Source organism: Corvus hawaiiensis, chromosome 1 (genome assembly GCF_020740725.1).
Source record: "Corvus hawaiiensis isolate bCorHaw1 chromosome 1, bCorHaw1.pri.cur, whole genome shotgun sequence".
Lineage (NCBI taxonomy): Eukaryota > Metazoa > Chordata > Aves > Passeriformes > Corvidae > Corvus > Corvus hawaiiensis.
In genome coordinates, this window is record NC_063213.1 from 22,598,392 (window position 1) to 22,617,303 (window position 18,912).

The 18,912-nt window shown below is 38.4% G+C and overlaps 1 protein-coding gene across 4 annotated transcripts in view; it reads left to right on the forward strand.

The window, feature by feature from the left end:
- PDE1C (phosphodiesterase 1C) overlaps window positions 1-18,912 on the forward strand; it is a 369,889-nt gene that overhangs the window by 320,955 nt on the left and 30,022 nt on the right. For all 4 annotated transcript variants that reach the window (XM_048296129.1, XM_048296137.1, XM_048296146.1 and 1 more), the window contains 5 exons: window positions 743-824; window positions 6,953-7,073; window positions 8,267-8,442; window positions 11,447-11,605; window positions 15,052-15,126. In XM_048296129.1, coding sequence (XP_048152086.1) covers window positions 743-824; window positions 6,953-7,073; window positions 8,267-8,442; window positions 11,447-11,605; window positions 15,052-15,126 — 613 coding nt within the window. The remainder of the gene's footprint in view (window positions 1-742; window positions 825-6,952; window positions 7,074-8,266; window positions 8,443-11,446; window positions 11,606-15,051; window positions 15,127-18,912) is intronic.

Below are 18,912 nucleotides of genomic sequence, written 5' to 3' on the forward strand. Positions count from 1 at the left end.
AGATATTAAACAGCATTGGGTCCAGTGTTGATGTCTGGAGTATCCTGCTTGTGACAGGTTGCTAATTTGAAAAGAAGCCATTTACTACCACTTGCTGACAGGCTGGGGCCTGTCAGCCAGTTCCCACCTACTGCATGTACCACTTGTTTATACTGTAATGCATCAGTGTCTTTAGGAGGAGGCTATTGGAAACCATATCAAAAGCCTTGGAGAAATCCAGGTAGACAATGTCCACAGCTTGTCCCACATTAACCAAGCAGGTTACTTTCTCATAGAAAACTGTTAGTGTTTTCTTTGGAAAAAATTACTAATCTGCATCTGGCCAGCCTTATCTGAAGCACTAAAAAAGACACGCAAAGAAGTGCAAGCCTTGAAAAATCAGTCCTGACACTGATGTTTTGTCAGGAAAGATTTGCTCTGAGTTCTCTGGAGAACTGCAGTGAGAAGCATTCTTGTGCTCAAGTGGGTTTTTAGTTGGTGCATAGAAGTAGCAAGCAAGCAGGGAAAGTTCTGATGAAACGTTACTGGAATCAAGATGCTTAATTCACCGACTTCTCCTTGGACTACAACTTTTCCAGCCAGACTCAAATTCTCCACAATTTCTATTAAAAACAAGCTATCTAAATGAAGTCCAAACTTAATTAAAGAAAGTAAAATGAGAGGCTTTTACAGTCGTGATATAAGATATTAAAGTACAATGTGTCTTTTCTTTTTAAAATTTCTTGTCAATTTTTTTCTCCAGGGTGACAAAGAAGCAGAACTAGGGCTGCCCTTCTCTCCTCTGTGTGATCGGAAATCTACTATGGTTGCTCAATCTCAAATAGGTATGTCCCTTTTGGTGCATGCAAAGTAACATCTTAAAAGAAAAACTTTGTCTTCCCAATAGTGCTGAGATCCTAGTGATCTCATCATTTGGAACTATCTTAAAGAGAGGAAATAAGGCACAATGGCTTTATTTCCTCCAGATTGACAATTCAAAGAGGAGACATTAAATTTATGGAGATGGTTCCATACAGTAACCAAGTTACCTCTGATGTGTCTGCAGAAATAACTACAGTACCTGGTTATGACACTTACTCCATGGTTTTGTGAGCTGTGAAGACAAGGCACACATGAGAATATCATGTGAATGAGTGTCATTGGTGTATATGAAAATGTAATGTCAGTTCCTTTGATGACCTGGGCAAAACAATTTATTCCTTTCACCCTTTCCCTCCCAATGCTTTAAACCAACCATTATTTTTCACTGAAGCCAAGCAACTAGCAAACCTTTTTCTGAGCCACCCATTCAGAAAAAGAGATCTTTTTACAGACTCACCAACAGACTTTCTCTACCTCTCCTTCAGTTACTGAGTGAAAAATTAGGGCAAGGATGAAGCAACAAGCCTGACATTTAGTGAAAGAACAAGAAGGGCTAAGTGAAACTGCTTAGGGGACTTGGTGCAATGAAGAGAACATGGAAAAGGTGGATTTCTGGGTGGATTTTTATACCTTGGAAGTAAGTGAAGTAGATAGAAGAGCATGTTCCAGCCTCAACTGGAGAATAGGTAGCCAAATGGAATAAAGAAGGAAAGATAACCTGGACGCTAAAATTGCAGAAAGACAGAAGACACATTAGAAAAACCAAACAAAATATTTGAAGCAAGAAATTTCTCTCGAAGAATGAAACAAAAATTTCCCTGAATCTAGGAAAGTAGAGATTCATATATTTGGCTAAGAGCTGCTCCTGTTTAAAATTATTTCATTGCTCCTGGTAGGCAAGCCATTATCTCAGAGACAGCATCCCAAATTTTTCTGGCTTTGTAAGTTTAGACAATTCACCTCAGAATCTGAGTTAGAAGGCCCCTATACAAGCCTGGCTTGGTTTACCAGGCTTGTGGCATTTACTCCTCTGCAACAATAACCCACCATACAACTGTGTGTTCTGCCAGTAGCTCCCTGGAGGAAAGCAGCAACAAACTTGAAGTGCTACAGTTTCAGCTAAAACTCATGCTGATGACTCCAGGACATAGGTTTATTGTTGTGCTGTGGGAGAAGATAAACTCTCCCTCTCTGGTTGCTTTGAGAGAAAGTACAGATGGATACTTCTCTTACACATCTGTTTTATCAGCTTTTAGATATGTTCCTCGCTCCTTACAGGGAAGAGGGGTTGTACCTCCCCCGGGGTCCCTCTACATAGGGTTGTCTGTGCTTGGGAACCAGTTTTCCTGGTCCTCTCCTATTGTGCTCCTTTGCTCAGAAAGACCAGGAGAGGAAAGAAACTTCTGTTCCAATACCCCTTGTGTCAAGCCACTGCAAAATTAATGCTATATTAAACCATCACAAATAAAATTTACCTTAGAGGCCCTTGTCAGTAGACAAAGGCAGGCTTATTTAGTCATATACTATTTCATTTGTGCACTTTAATAATCCATTGACATTAATAGACTACTCTTTATTTTTGCCTTCTACCATTATAAAATTATTAATTTCTCAGTCTGCTGCACATTTTGACAGTGTCTTTTTCTAATGTCCCTTTTGTTAAATTGAAACCACCTATGTTTTCTGGCTGTCACTGAGATAAGACTTCCAAAGTTGTAGGCTAGATTCTCAGACAAATAATGTCTTTTCATTCATTCATTTATCTAATTAATAGCCTCAACAAATTGTTTCTTGGACTAGTAATTACATTTCTTTGCCAAAGTAAGTTCTTACTGAATTCCAAATTGTACTATTATATGGTTGGACTTGGTGATTTTAGAGATCCTTTCCAACCTTAGGGATTCTGTAATTGTTATCTGCACCAAGAAGCCATCAATTCTCACAAATAAAAAACCTTTGTTCTTTGTGAAATAAAATTGTACTTTTGGTTCTATCAAGGACACAGCCTAGAAATCCTGTTCTGGTGGCTCGACTTGTTTGTAGTTGCTGGTTTGCTGCTGTAAGGTCACTGTAGATGCAACAACAGTGGGCACACATTTTCATTAATGAAAGTTTTTCACAAATGCAGACTGAAGGTTTTGGCAGTATGGACTTTTTGCATGAAATTAAGCAATCCAACAAAAAAAATCTCCTCAAAGGAAAGAATGTGTCTCTCCTGTTGCATCAGGTTATGAAAAAATTGTTCAGTTTAAACAGATAAATAAAAACCCCATGAATATAAATTAATGAACTTTATTTTGAAAACCTATTAATGTTAATTATAATGACCAATTTATTATCCTTTTTCTAATTCAATAGAATGAGTATGGCAAATATTTCTGTACCATAGTGTAGTACAGAAATTGGGAGAAATTTTTGTTGGGAAGTCAAGCTGCTTGTCAGAGAAAAAAACTACAAAGAAAACCAGACCAAGACTTTCATATTTCTCAACAAGAATATCTAGAGCTAAAACTTCTCTGGCTCAATCTCTAGGAAGCTTGTGTTACTGAAGATCAGCCTTTATTGTCATTGTCCTCTTTTGCAGCTGATAAATGCAACAGCGGGCTTTTATTTTTGTCCTTTTACTGTCAAGAAATAAAAACGCACTTTCAGAAAACATTGGATAAAGGCTGATAAGTGCATGCTGCTGATTTTTTTTATGGTGGACTTTAGAGAAACTACCCAATTTTTCCTGTGTTGATGTTCACAGGTATAATGAATGAACAGTAGGCATATGCCTGGAATTCACTCCTAGCATTAACTAGTAAAATCATCTTGGTGTCTAGGATACAGAAATGTTTATCCTGCTCATTCTATTGAAGGAGAAAAAGGATGATAAACTGGTCATTAGTATTAATAGGTTTTAAAACTCAGGCTTATTGTTTGATATTCAGGGTTTTAATTAGCAAACTAAATCACCATGTTTAAATCTCAATGTCTTCAGGTAAAGAGTGAGAACACACAAGGGGGGGAGGCATGTGAGAATATGGCAAAAGTTACACAATTTTTTATAAAGTCCTAATTTTTTTTTCCTACAATAGCAGAAATTCCAACTTTATTATAATCCCCATTGTAAGGTAACATAGTTGAGTAACTTACTCATGTTATAGGGAATAGAGGAAAAAACACCACTTATCAAAGAAAAGTTTTCCTATGTATTTGAGTTTGTTTACCTATGGCACCTCTGCTTGTCCTTGTTGATGAGATGCAAGACCTCTCACAGGGAAAACTTGTTTCTTAAACACAACTGTTTAATGTGTTTACGTGCAACTGTTCAGTATCTCACAAAACAGATCCCACTGTCTTGCTGCTGAAGTTGTGACATACTCATGTGTCTGATATCAGAGATTTGCATGCCTCAGGGTTCTTAGTGGTGATGGAGCAAATGGAAGTGGTATTACTTGCTGAGCAGAATGACAAGGTACTATGACTTGGGTTTCTTCGGTCATTAAAAGGCAAATAAGTTTTTGAGTGAAGGGGAATAGAAGAGACATATAGACAGAGAGACACACAAACATGTAAATTAAGTTCTCATTATCCTTAGGATTCCTGTGGCACACTGACCACTGTTCTCAGTCAGTAAAATTCCCAGTGCTTAAAAAAATTATATGAAGTTTACTGGGACTATCTGGGTTATGATCTAGCGTACAATTTCCTGTTCAAGCTGTATACTGCATGCATTTCTGATTAACTACCTGAGAATTCTTTTTTTCCTAAATTTTAATAGATAGGACTGACTCAGTGTTATGGAGGCACATGACTCACATGTTCAGATAAGACTGAATGTGTCTCCAGATTTACAGAATGTTACTTGAAAGTAACATTTTTAATTTGATTGGCATGAAAATACACATAATAATCCATCCTTTTAGAAATTTAGCAAAAATATGGGGGAGGGAAATGGAACTAGGAGAATGCTCCACTGCTTTGCACTCCAGATGTGGATTGAAGCATATGTGAATTCAAGTGCCTGAACCACATGGTCTCTTCTTCTTTTGTTGTTCAGTTATCACCCAGAATCACCAGTGCTGTAGAAACATATCATGACCTGGAGTCGTGGTTTGACACTAGCCCAACACCAGGCACCCATGAAAGCCACTTGCTCACCCTCCCTTGCCACAGCTGGGCAGAGGAGAGAAAAATTTAACGAAGGGTTCATGAGTTGAGATAAGGATAGGGAGAAAACATTCCAAGGGCAAAACAGACTCAACTTCACGTTTCAAAGTGAATGTATTACTAACAGAGTCAAAGGATGATAATGAGAAATTAAAGAAGTCCTTAAAACACCTTTTTTCTCCCAGCCCCTCCCTCCTTCCCACAACAGTGCAGGAAGACAGGGCATGGGGGTTTTTGTCAGTTCATCACCTGAGGTTTTCTTCTGCTGCTCCAGGAGAGGAGTCCTTCCCCTGTGAGACCATGGGGTCCCTCCCACAGAGACAGTTCTCTATGAACTTCTCCAGCGTGTGTCCACCCTCATGAGCAGAAGTCCTCCCAAAACTGCTGCAATGTGAGTTCCACCCACAAGCAGACAGTCCTCCCAAAACTGCTGTGGCATGGGTGTGGGTGTGCACTTCCATGGGGTGCAGTCCTCCAAGGACAGGCTGAACCAGCCTGGAAGCAGGGCCCACTCTCTCCACTGGGTCTTCCACTGGATCACAGCCTCCTCCAGGCATCCACCCGCTCCTGTGTGAGCACCTCCCCCACAGGCTGTGGGTAGATCTCTGCATCCCCCGTGGACCTCCATGGGCTGCAGGGGGACAGCCTGCTTCACCATGGTCATCACCATGGCCTGCACAGGAATCTTGGCTCCAGTGCCTGGAGCACCTCCTTCCCCTCCTTCTTCACTGACCTTGGTGTCTCCATGTTGTTTTCCCTCACATGTTCTCACCTCCTCCTCTCCTCTGACTAGAAGAAAAAATGTGTGTGCCCACTTTGTTTTGATTTTTTCTTTAATATGTTATCACAGAGGCATTACCAACCTTTCTAATGGGCCCAGACTAGGCGAGTGGCATGTCCATGCTCAGAGCCATCAGGGATTGGCTCTGCTGGCCATGGTGGAAGCTTCTAGCAGCTTCTCACAGAAGCCACCTCTGTGGCCCCCCTGTTACCAAAAACCAGGCTGTACAAAACCAACGCACCTGGTCACAGAAATTACAATATTATTAATGAATAATTAACTGTTGATAATTAACACATATCTAAAAATTGTACTAGCAGGGATTTGTAACAGTAGTAATTGTAAACTGGATCCCAGTGTGCCTTAGGAGGGATTAAGGACTTTGTGGTTTCCTTAACTACCTGTGGCACTAAGAAATTTCATAAGTGAAGTGCTAAAAGAATTAGGGAAATGTATAAGCTACTGTAAGCTACTCACTTCCACACTGTATTCATGCAATTTGGATTTTCCTTCATCTCATGATCTTATGGCCATAGGACTCTTCAGTCTGCACTTCCCAACGTTCAGATCAGAGCCATATTCATCTCTGTCAAACTGTATACTGAAGTAAAAATTATTTATTTTTTCCCCTTTTTTAATATTAAAAAAATGTGGGAAAAGCATCTAGATCTGTTTTATTATCAACAAGAAAAATCTGGCCAAACACCGAGGAGAGAGAATTCACAACAACATACTGATATGCAGTAAGGGAGGTTTAAGCTTACTGCTATTATTACTGTTACATTAATTTTCTTCTTTGAGACAATTCTTCATTCAAGGTGAACTTTATTTTTATCAAAATCTACTAGGAATTTGATTTCAATATCACACTACTCCTCATACAAAACAAGTCTTGATGAGTCTGTTTATGTTCTGATTTGACACAGTTTCTTTCCAGTGTTTAAGTAGGTACCTTTTATTGCATGCTATATTGAGGGTCTTGGGTCAGGGATTAATGTATAACTCAGTTTTCCCTTTCTAGTATTTGCCTATCCCTCTTTCAAGGTATAATTTTTTACTCTGTTATTTACAGTGTGGTCATCTGTATTCACTGAAGTAGGGACTCCACATAAATCCTTCTCTTGCCTGCTTGACTCTGCTTGTATTTCTTCTCAGGTTTCATTGATTTCATTGTGGAACCCACCTTTACTGTGTTGACCGACATGACAGAGAAAATTGTGACTCCGCTAATTGATGAAGCTTCCCACTCTGGCATGTCTGGATTTAGGCGTTCCAGGTGAATAACCTTGCACCCTCTCCCTTCACTCTGCACAAGCTGCCATTGCAATCAACTGCCCTGATTTCCCCCCTCCTACAGTGTATGTCCTTCTTGTGGCTTAAAGACCCATATCTGCATTGTCAACATTGCAGCTCACCTTGTGAGGTGACTTTGTGCAGGGAAGTCCAGCCTGGAGGAGGTCCAAGAGGGAGGAGGGTGGCATCAGCCTTCTAAGACAAGGAGCACAAATGGTTACAGCCATGCAATCAGATGCACTCTCAGATATACTCTCAATGCTCTCTCAGTCACTAATGTCAGAGAGAAGGTGATGAGAGTAATTGGGAGGCACTTGTTTCTTCGTGTCTAGAAGTATAAATGGGATTGAAACACAAATGATGGCTGGAAAGAATAAGCCCACTTTTAGGGCTAGATAGTATTTAGGGTTATGCAAATGCACGAAGAACCACCAGAATTTACCTGGAATTTAGGTGTAGGAAGTCTTGGCCAATTGAACCTGCACTGCTGTTTTAGAGATACTACTCTTTTAATAGTTTAATTGACAAGGCATATCTTGGAATTCAAATGCCACATGGGTGGTGCTCCCTAGAGTAGGGGTACCAAGTCAGGATTCGCTCTCCCAGCTGACTTCTTTGCTCTTGAGCAAAGACCAAACACTAATATCTTTCTATGTCAGTAAGCTTGTTGCCTTTATTAAAATGTTCACAATAAAAGCATCTATCCTCAAAAGTCAGCTGTAGGATCTGTAACAGAAACAAGTGCCTGAGCCTCAGCTGAGGTCATCAAGCCCTTCACAGAGATTGATTGACCTGTGCTTAATACCTCCCATTGGTGAATTTTAGGAGACTCCTCCTTTGATATATTTGATTTCTAGAATTGTCTGACTCTCCAGTAAGATTTAGGGAGAGGAGATACACAAAAAAAGTAGTGACAGCACTTCGACTGATTCTATTTCTTAGTGACTAAGAATGCCAAAATATAGAAAGGGAAAAGCAGCCCTTTATTTCTAATTACTTGTACTCTTTGCTTTAACATTGGTTGGCCTGGGGTGGGAGAGAGGGGAAGGATAAGGTATTCAAGCTTATTTTTACAGGGTGGCTCTGTTATCTGACTTTCAACCATTATTTTTTCTTAGCTGTATTTGAGTGTATGGAATACTGATTTCTTCTGTGTTTTGTGATATTGTGTCCCAGTCTGAATAGCATTAGTCCCTCCGAAGTTAAAAGATCAAGTGTCAAGAGCACTGGATCCGAAGGAAGTGCCTCACTCAACTGCTCCATACTCACTGTAGACTTCAAATGTTTTAAAACCACCTGGACTGAGGTGGTGCAGCAGAACAGGGAGAAATGGAAGATGCAAGCCACCAAAGGTAACAGCCAGGCTTCTTAGTGAAAGAGTAAAAATTCTGCTGACCTCTTCTTCTTCATCTTCAATCTAACCATTCTCAAAGTAAGCACTGATAGTTTGAAAGAATCTGCTTTTTGAGTTCAACAACTCACTTTGAATTCAGAAAGATAGGGACATTGTGACTCCTCTGTGCCTTATATTCTTCGTACGTGGTGTAAGTGTACATAACGAAGAGGATGTGAACAATGGGAGGAAAAAAATTGAAAGGGAGTTCCCCTGAAATCACAAATCACACTCACAGTGGGTGGAAAAATAGTTGGAACAGTACTTGTAGGTACAGGTTTACAATTGTTCATTGTTCAATTTGAAACAAGGTGGTAGTTTAAGAGATGGATGGTAATTGGGGGATAGTTCAGTGGAGGAGGACAGGATATTCTGTATTCACAGCTGGTTTCATATTTCTGGTGATAACTTGGAAAATTAATTAGAAACGAAGCTGCAATTGTGTGTGCGTTCATCAGTCTGGGAAGGACTGCAAACATTTCAGAAGAATATGAGAATATATGTTGGTTGAAAGTTGACCAGGGTTCAATACTGTCATGAAACTGAAAAAAAATCCCAGCCATCAACCCACCACCACTGAAAAAACCCAACAAAGCAAAACAAAACAAAGCAACCCACCACCACCCCCCCCCCCCCAAAAAAAAAAAACCAACCAAAAAACCCCAAAAGACTTTGCTTCGAAGACCTGTCTGGCATTCTTCTCATCTTTTCAGCAGTAACAAAGCCCTCAGTGCTGTTTCTGTGTCCAGTTTTGGCCACTGCCGTTGATAAAACATATGAACCAGTTGTAGACAATGCAGAGTACAGCAATGAAAGTTATAACTTGTTTATAGATAAGAAAGTGTATAGCTGAAAGCAGTTTTTTGAAGACTGTTGCAAAATAAGGAAACTATTTTTAATTCAAATACCCTGGACCATTAAGAGGAGAAAAAATTGGCAGGTTATTATAAACATTATTATAATGTCTAATAAGTTAGACATTAGCAAATCTCTATTATTGGAGTTCTTTTGGAAATACTGAGACCCACATTTTGAGAATCATTTAGGTATAATGATGCAATTTATTCTCTGATCTGAATAGTTGTTGCTCAATCCCTTATTTAATGGAGTTGTTTTATTTCATATAAATGGAAGGAGTTTGATTTTAATGTATTATGTGGCTGTGACTTTAGGGATTTGGCATAGTTCTCCAAAGTGTCAGAGCAGATTTTTCCTCTTCAACTGAAAGACCTGTCTAAAGGTTCAGGAAATCATGTTTTATTCAAACCAAACTTTCCTTTGTGATTAAAACTTGCCATTAATGAAAAACACTTTCTAGGCATTCCATGAAAGTGAAAACAAAACATAATTCAAAATCTATTTATTTTCCAGGGACTTTATTTTTTGGTGGGTTTTTTTTGGTGTGGTTTTTGTCGGTTTTTGTTTGTTTGTTTGTTTATTTTTGTTTTGTTATGGGTTTCTTTGTTTGTTTTTGTTTGTTTGTTTGTTTTAATATCTATCAGTTCCTTATGGACCAAATTAAAGCTAACCAAACAAGCAAAGCATTTAACATGTTCAATGTCTCACAGTATAGGAGCGTTGAGTGAATGAAGTTACAATACAGGTAACTAGTTTTAAGAATTTAATTTCAACATGTACCATATATATTTTCTTGACTAAACATTTACTATATAAAAATCCTATGCAAAAGACAGAACTGTGGGGGACTTTTACATAATTTCTGTGTTTCGAGGTACATTTAGCAGTACAAGCATGCATATTTTTTTAATCCTGAAAGAGTTATACAAACACATGGCTCAGCATATCTTTGTATGGGCTAAGGACTAAGGAACTGGTTTTGGACTCCAGCCCACTTGCATCAGTATCTTTGTTCGGCTGCTATTTTCTCCTGACTTGCAGCAAGTTTCTGCAGCACCCTCCTTACCTGTCTTGCAGCAAGGCCTGCCACATAGCAGGGGCTTAAACTGCTGATCCTTGTCAAACTGGTGTCTTGCACTCAAGATGCATAACCAGTGCAAACAATTATTATTAAGAGAATACAGAAGCATTTACTGTTTGTTGACAGCAAATAGAAATTGGGGATCAGAAAGGAAGGAACCTATTATTGCTATTTTTGTAGCTAATATTATTATTAAATTATTTGTACAATACTGTATTCCCTTTGGTAATGGCATTGTCCCTAGAAGCCTCAGTGAGCTGTTTTTATCCTATGATATTTATAGAAAATTTCTTATACTGTATGAGAAAAGTGAGTTTATTACTGATTTTTTTTTGCCTAAATGATCGTCAATAAAGAGCTACAAACAAAAGAACTGACTAAACAAACACTCTAACGTACAAAGCACCATTTGGATATAGTATCTTCTGACACTACTTTTGGCAAGAGACACTCATCCAATGGTGTTGTAGCAAGCCTGATTCTCCTGATGCAAAGTTCTGTCCTGTGGTCCAGGCGCAAAATAAAGCTTTTTTTTCAGATCCCCAAATGAGAGGAATCATTCTGTATGCCATGAGACCCTGAGATTAGCTCAGATGGTTAGAGCATGGCCTTGACCTCTGTATGGCCCATTCATATAAAAGTTGCACTTTATGGGTCCCTTTTCAACTGAGAATGTTCTGTGAAATCTATGAGACATCCCTACAGCATTTAGTAGCTAGTATCTCTTTTTGCCTTTTAAGAATTATGAGGAACCACTTTTTCAAAGGTGAACTTTTTATGGTAAAAATAGGACATGTGCATAATATACATTTAGGACAACCAGGGGGGTTATTTTCAGAATATTTTGTTAAATGTCCTCCTACATTCTTTTTCCATTGTCAAATCAGTTTCTACATTTATCTTAGAAAATTTGTTTGCATGTGAAAAGCTGAAGTAGATTTAGACACGTGAGTTGTTCTTGTCAAATTGACTGATAGTTGTGATTTCTTTCCTTGTTTGGCTTCTGTCTTTGCTGAGGATGCAGAAGATAAAGCTAAGAAAGAAGCAGAGGAAAATGCTTATCAGGGAACAGATGAAAAGGAAAGAGACAAACAGGATGGGAAGCCAGGTGAAGATGTCAAAGAAGCAAAGATAGAAAAGAAAAAAGATCCAAATCCTGGGGAAAGCGAAAGTGCAGATTCTGGTAAGAATCCTGTAAAGGGCACTTGGCAAAGTGGTATGAGCAAACACGAGGCCTATCAAGGGAAAAATGCACCTAGGACAGATAAGAAAATGGATCCTCATCACATTGTGGGAGGAGAGAAACAGTATGTCCAGAATGGTGAGTTCTCTCCTTCCACTGAAACATAAATCCAGCCCTAAAACCAGTATCTCACCTTAGTGATGGGGGAACCTGATGTCCTGAAAAAGCATTCCTGGGCCCAGAATCTCTTCCTGAACATAGGCATAGTCACCTACATATGGGAATCAGAAACTAAATTAAATTACAAGTAGTGTTCTTCTGTAGATGGGGTTCATCATACCTGCTTGGAAAAAAAGGAAAAATTATTTTTCTCATGGAACTGAAGTAGCCTCTTATGATTCACAGCATGGAAAGCTGAAACAAATATTCCTGCTTCAAAGAACATCTTCATTGCTTGAGTAAACGACAGAGGAGAAGCCAAAGTTGGCTTACAAACTCATTTTAAAGCAAATTAAAGACATCTTTGATTTGAGCCTCAGATCCAAATATGTTTTGGAACAGAGAATTTTTCTCAACTAATTTTTTAGGATTTATTTCATCTATCCTTCCTTTACTCCATTTATTTTTTTACAAGGACAGTCATGAGCCTTTATTTTTTGAGGGTTTTTTTTAACAGAAATTTTATTCCAGTGTTTTTAACTTGCTGTAGAACTGAGTTAAAATAAGAATCCCATTCTGCACCCAAAAAAAAGTGGAAAAAAAGTTTGAAAATTCCATTAAACATTAAAAACACTTATTAAACCCAATAGAAGAGATCACTTGTCTCTTGGCTATTTCACTGTCCTTCCCAGCACACTTCCTGCTCCCTGGAGCCTATATCAAAAAATGGCAGTACAGTCACATGTGACTTGTCACAAACTTGGCTAGTGTCATGCAGTCCAAAAGTAGCAAAAAAACCACTTAGAAGCCTCCTCTTAGAAAAAGACGGAATGAGCATTTAGGCTTTGAAAGTCCAGGTTCAAGCAGTGAGTTTAGATGGCAGGAGATGCAGAAATTGTGTTTAAAAAATTCCTGATATCATTCTCAGGGTTGCTGGCCTTTCCCAGTAATTCCTTCATTCTTAGGGGTTTTTTAGATTGGAAGGACTGTGGGAATCAAAGCTGTCATTCTCTCTAATGTATGGGATTTTTCTTCAGACAGTGCTACATGTGTGAATGGAATGGGCTCCTCAGGAAGACAAAAAGGTCAGGGGCACATGAAATCCCAGTTAGACTGCACCAGACTTTTCTTCCAAAATCCTTTGTGTTGCATGCTTCTAACAATATGGGGATTAATACTACTGTAGTGATTTTGCTTGTACCTTTTTCAGCAATGTGTCTCTGCTGCAGTTGTCAAAAGTGCTTTGAAAGGAATTATAATTTTTGAAAACTAGTGTCTTCCTCAGGAAAAGAAACTATACTCCTTTGTTTATGGGATAAGGCCTTTATGAGGTACAATCACTACAGAGTCTCTGGGGACTGATGAAAACATTCATATCTGTGGATTCGCCACAGCTTCCTTTATGCCTGCATGTTAATATCTCATCTAACGTATTTGTCTTATTATTTCTCTGCCTCTGTAATCCCTTTCAAAAAGATCAACATGATCATTATTCTGCTCTGCTGCTGGCAGTATGACATGGTAGATACAACATTACTCAAAAGTCCCCTTTTCATAATATTCCCTGTAAGTTCAGAAATTGTGTTATCAGGTGAGTTTAAAGTGTCTCTGTCATTCACTGCCCTGTGCTTTCTCTGAGAGATTGAACTCTGAAATAGTGCATGTGTAGATGTTTGGCATTTTTCCTGCACACACTTAGGGTCAAGCAACTTGTTTATGCAATGGTCAAAAAAGCACTGTTAGCTCATCACTACCATCAGCTGTATGAAAGTGGAGGAAATGCAAGAAGACTTTTGTGCTTTGCTAGGTGCATTTTTGTTTCAGTTCCCCTTTTTTTTTTAAGACCGCCTTCATCAAACAGACACCTAAACCCTGTTGGATCTGGTCACAACCTCTCTGTACAAAGACCCCAACTCAGTGGCAGTGTGATCAGATGAGGAGGGTGCTGCTAGTCCTGTATCATCTTGCATTCATTTTTTTTTTCACCCACACAGTGAGTTTAGGAAGATAAACATGAAAAGTTTTGAATAAAAGCTGAACAGAGCACGCTTTGGTTCTATCTTGTTAAATATTTTTGGGTTTGAAAACCATTCCTCTTTTATACTATGATGAAGCTTAATTGGAGAGGGAGATTGATCCACTACCATCCAAGAACAATAAATATGCTAATGATTAAGGCACATTGTGGAAGAGGGAGACCTTGTTTCTCTAGAATTTTTCTTTTTTTAAGCTGTTCCAAAAATAAATATCCACTGCCCATGAGTATTTTGAAGGCAGATCACATCCTCTTTAACACTTAATACCTTTAATCTTGATCCAAAGGCTGGGAAGTAGTTATAGTACCAAAAATAGTAATACAGATGGAAAAAGCATCACTGTAATACAGCCTCACATTTACAAAATTCTGAAGTGAGACTTTTACAGCTTTTTGTGTTGAGGTGTGCATCACAAAAGGAAGAAGACCTTTCATACTGTTTGGACACTGCAGCTGAAATAATTCTGTTCTGCTACAGCTTTCCCTTTAAGTTATTTTTTATTTGATCTAGCATTTGGCATTCTCATTCAGTGAAGGGATGGTCTGGTAAGGTCTGATGTGCTTTGCTGTATGACTAATAGAGGACCAAAAAAAGAATGACTCTTGGTTGACGTTCCTGGCTTCATAAAATACACCCCATCTTAAGTTGCTATTTTCATTCTGCATGAACCATTTCTCTGCCAAAGGCCTTGATTTTCTGGTTTGCTACAGAGACTCTAAAGGCAATGATCAGTGCTAGGAGGATTGTTCCCTGATATCAAAACAAATGAATCTGTAGATAAAGGAATCTAGTAAGAGAAAGTAAGGCAAAATTACACAGGCCTGTTCAGGGTATCTAAGATGGTTCTTTAAAACAGACACTTATGATGAAGCCTTGCAGGATCTTATTTCTTTGGAAAGCATAAATGTTTCAGACTCCTGATTCTGAAATGAAGCTTATGATTAGGTTTTTACTGGCCTACATACAATCAGAGGAATTGTGAGCTTGCATACGAACTTTAAAAGGTTTTCATAATTAGAAGAAATGTATAAGTAGATTGTAAAGCTTGCTTATCTGTAGGAGTTGGATGAATTTTTTCTGGTGCTTTGTTCTATGAAAATGTGTTAATTCAGTTCCTTTTGAATTCAGACCTCTCCTCCTAAGGAACATCTCCTTTGGGTGTTGCAATTTCGCTGAGCTACAAGCATTAAAATGCACTCTGCATTAAAATGCTTATAGTGTTTCTTATTGCTTCTTATTGCTTATTTCTAGGTGAATTAAAGGAAGACAATAAATTGGACAGAAAAGATAAATTTAGTGTGGGGGATGAATCAAAGAAAACAGATGGTAAGGACAGCATTTTATTGCATTTTTGACACCCATTTTTATATGCAATCTATTGTTTCCTAAACATCTCCAGTTTATTCTAAATCCAAAAAAAATTGTGTGGTAACCAGAAACAGACTTACCAGAAACAAACTTACCAGAAACAGTCATTAGATTTGAAAAAAGCCATTGAAGCATTCTGAGGGAAAATCATTCCTTTGACATAATGCCTAGTACCACTTAGTTCCGCTGGTAAGCCTTATCCATCAATTTTTGTACAGTGTCTGAAAGAAAAATCCTGGATTATTAGAGTTGCTTAATAGGAAATGGAGATTTGTGAGATGATATCCTTCTGACTTTCTTTGGGCTGTATTCTTCTGTCTGTAAGGACAGGCTGCACTGGACATGAAAAAAACAGACCTAAGAAAAATTCTCACAAGAGGTCCTATTAAGGATGCAATTGAAATGGGAGGCTGCTGAAACATTTTTTAACTGTAGCAATCCCAAGACATAGGATGGTTTCAAGGGCACCTGGGAATAATTTCAAATGAGTCTGAGCCTAGTGTAGAGGTCCGCAGACATTTTAGCAGCCTCAGCAGTTTGGAAAAACATGTCTAAATTCTACAGTGTGTTTACACTTTTGCACTTCCTCACCTGTGTACCACAGGCCTCTGAGATAGTATCTGAACCACGTTGCCTCAAAGACAATTGCTGAATTATTAGGTAGCAAAATAAATGGGACCAAATTTTCTAGCATTTTCTTTCTGTATATATCAGTGAAATTCACTGAAATGTAACTATTCCTAAATATAAACAATACAGTGCTTTGTTTTGATGGTCAAAACAATCAAAATTATTTAAATTCCTACTGCTCTAGCAAAGTGGTAAATAAGAAGAAAATATTATACCTCAACTAAACATGTAGAAAATTCAATCTAGAAGCATGTATTAATTTCAGACAAATTATTATGTACTTTTTCTTAAGAGGCCCCTTAGTAACAACTGTTTAGAAAACTTCAGTTCTTTTGTTAAGAGGTCATGTTACTTACATAGTTCAGTTAAATGTCTGTAAGGAAAACAGTCTTGAACAAGTACCAATCATAGCTCTTACTGCAGTCATGCAGAAACTAAGCATAAATACTCAAATAACATATGACTTTTCAGATTTTCATGAGTATGTGCAGTTCTATATGTAACTATCAAGACTCCAGAAAGATTAATGGGCAGAATGACTGCTCTCCCTACTCTGGTGGGTGCTGGCTGAGCAACCATTGTGCCGGAAGGCTGCAGTCCTTGCAGGACCAGGTGAATGCAGAAACACTGGGGCTTTTTTAGGATCACTCAGGAGCACCAGCTCAGCCAAGAGAGTAGACCCATGAGTCTCTAACTTTGAGGAAAAGGTTACATTTGAAGGCCTTCATTCTCAAGGTCTTAGAAAGATTAGAGCCACCTGTTTATTTGGGCTGGAGGACCAAGAAGTGAATGTTTCATACTAACTTGAAGATTGAAGATTGAGGATGTGAATTTGGTGCTTTGCAAGTCGCTTATCTTTGGTGGTTTTGTATTTGTTATTTATTGTCTTGTAAGAGATAGCTAAGTCCATCTCTTTAGGGAAAAGACCAGTACCATGGGACCAATTGATTACAGTGAATAAGCAACTCTAACCATGAAAAAACAATTTGTAGGCCATTTCTCATTCAGTGTGGAGGCAGATTATAGTTAATTGTCTAATTGATAAAAATCAGAAAAAATATTGTGAATTATGTACCTTAGAAAGAAAAATGCTAGAACGGAGCTTCTGCTTTGCCAAATACTGCACAACCTGTTCTGTCCATTACCCACTCCAGAGCAAATCTCCTTACCAGCCACGTGAGGGGTGTGGAGAAAGGAACATTATCCATGGATAATACACAGCTGTTTGCAGACTACTGAAATGTTTACTCAAACATATGCTTTCTCTTGTGCCAGTGCATGGTCTTTCACATGTCACATGCTGGAAAAAAGATTTAACAATTAGAAAGATTGATATTATGGCTATAATGTGCTCACCACATGTAATTTGCTGGTGGGTGAAACTCAGCCTGGACTTTTTTCAGGGGCAAGGGTACTTGGGTTTTACAACCTCTGTTCTGTTCTTGGGTTTTACAACCTCTGTTCAGTGTGCAGCTGGGGAATATTTGTGTTAAACAGGCCCATTTATGTATGTTTATCATAAGAGCTTCAGCTTTCTCACCAGTACCCTTCTGCATCAGCTGAAGTCTTGAACCCAACTGACAACAGTCTGTCCTACTGTGCAGGCATCCTGCACTCAGAAAAGAAAGCTGCAGAGTATATTTTGCATAAATCTTTGTAGGATATGTATCCAAGTTGTTTTTGTAATTATATACAAAGGAAGCTATTGTAGTATCTTCTTACAGACATACATACATGCCAAAATAATTCTAATATGTTTGTCCTTCTACTACATGGGGAACCTAGTGACTAGAGAGATATAGAATAGCTAGTCATGTTGACACAAAGATGTTGAAACTACATGTATACCCTGTAGTCATAGGTGTGAAATGTAGTTTCTGTGTCAGTTACCTTGAAGGTACAAAATAATACTTAAGTGGGCATGCCTCCAGGAACAAGGATCAAGCTCATTCAGAGTGTGAGGAACTACGTATCTAGCCAGAGATTTGTATGACTAAGTCTATCCATACCAAAGCCAACTGCAGTAAAGCTAGTTTGAGGATGGCTGTGTAAGTTGCAGTCATACTTTGGATTTCAGACTTAACCGCTTTAAAATCCTGTGCAAGTCTCTTGAATATAGACTAGTCTTCTTATGTTAATCTGATCTTCATATTATTGGGTTTTTTTTCCTGTGGGAGATACCGCTTGTTATTCAGTACTGCCCTTTTCCTCAGTTTCCAGAAAATAAATATGGGGATGCCATTTCCCAAATAAAGATACAGTCCTGTCAGAGATGTCATCAGCACAAGTAGTTCATCAAGTGCTCCTGTGGGATAGAGCATTGTTAAACCATTTTGGAAAACTGAATTTTCCCATGTGAAATCATTGCTCAGCAACTCTTTGAATGGAAAATTATAAGCAGTCCCATGGACATAATTTTTCTTTACATTCCAACCTTTCTTTTTTTGAAATACATTTTTTTTTTCTAATAAAACTAACAGCAAATGAGAAAATTATTCTTCCCCATTACAGACTTGATATCAGAAGAAATTTTTTACAGTAATGGTGGTGTAACACTGGAACATTATGTCCATTGAGGTGGTAGAAACCTCATTGCTGGAAACATTCAAAGTCAGGTTGAACAGGGCTCTGAGCAATCTGATCTAGTTGCTCATTGCTGTGGAGTTGGACTAGATGACCTTTAAAGGTCCCTTTTCAACCCAACTATTCTGAATGTATGATCCTATGATTCACAGGTTATTTCTACCACGTCCTCTTTTTTTTTTTTTTCCCCTCACTGGGAAAAGGTTCTGCAATGTTAATTCCAAGTTTTCAGTGTAACTTCTTGTTTTGGGGACCAAGCACAGTTCATTCAATCAAATGTACTCTCTAGCTATCAATTGTAGACAAATAAAAGGTTCCTTTTTTGTGTGTTTGTCCTAGGAACGTATTCCTCTAGTGGAAACATGCATGTTTTAGCACAGAAATACACAAGATATTTGCTTCTTCAACGCATAGTACATACAGCGAAAGCCTAATGTGCTCTGGCTATGTCATGAGCAGTGCTGCCACGTCATGGTCAAATCAAAACCTGTTTTTTGACGGGTCATTGTTTCAGTACTACATTCTTCTATG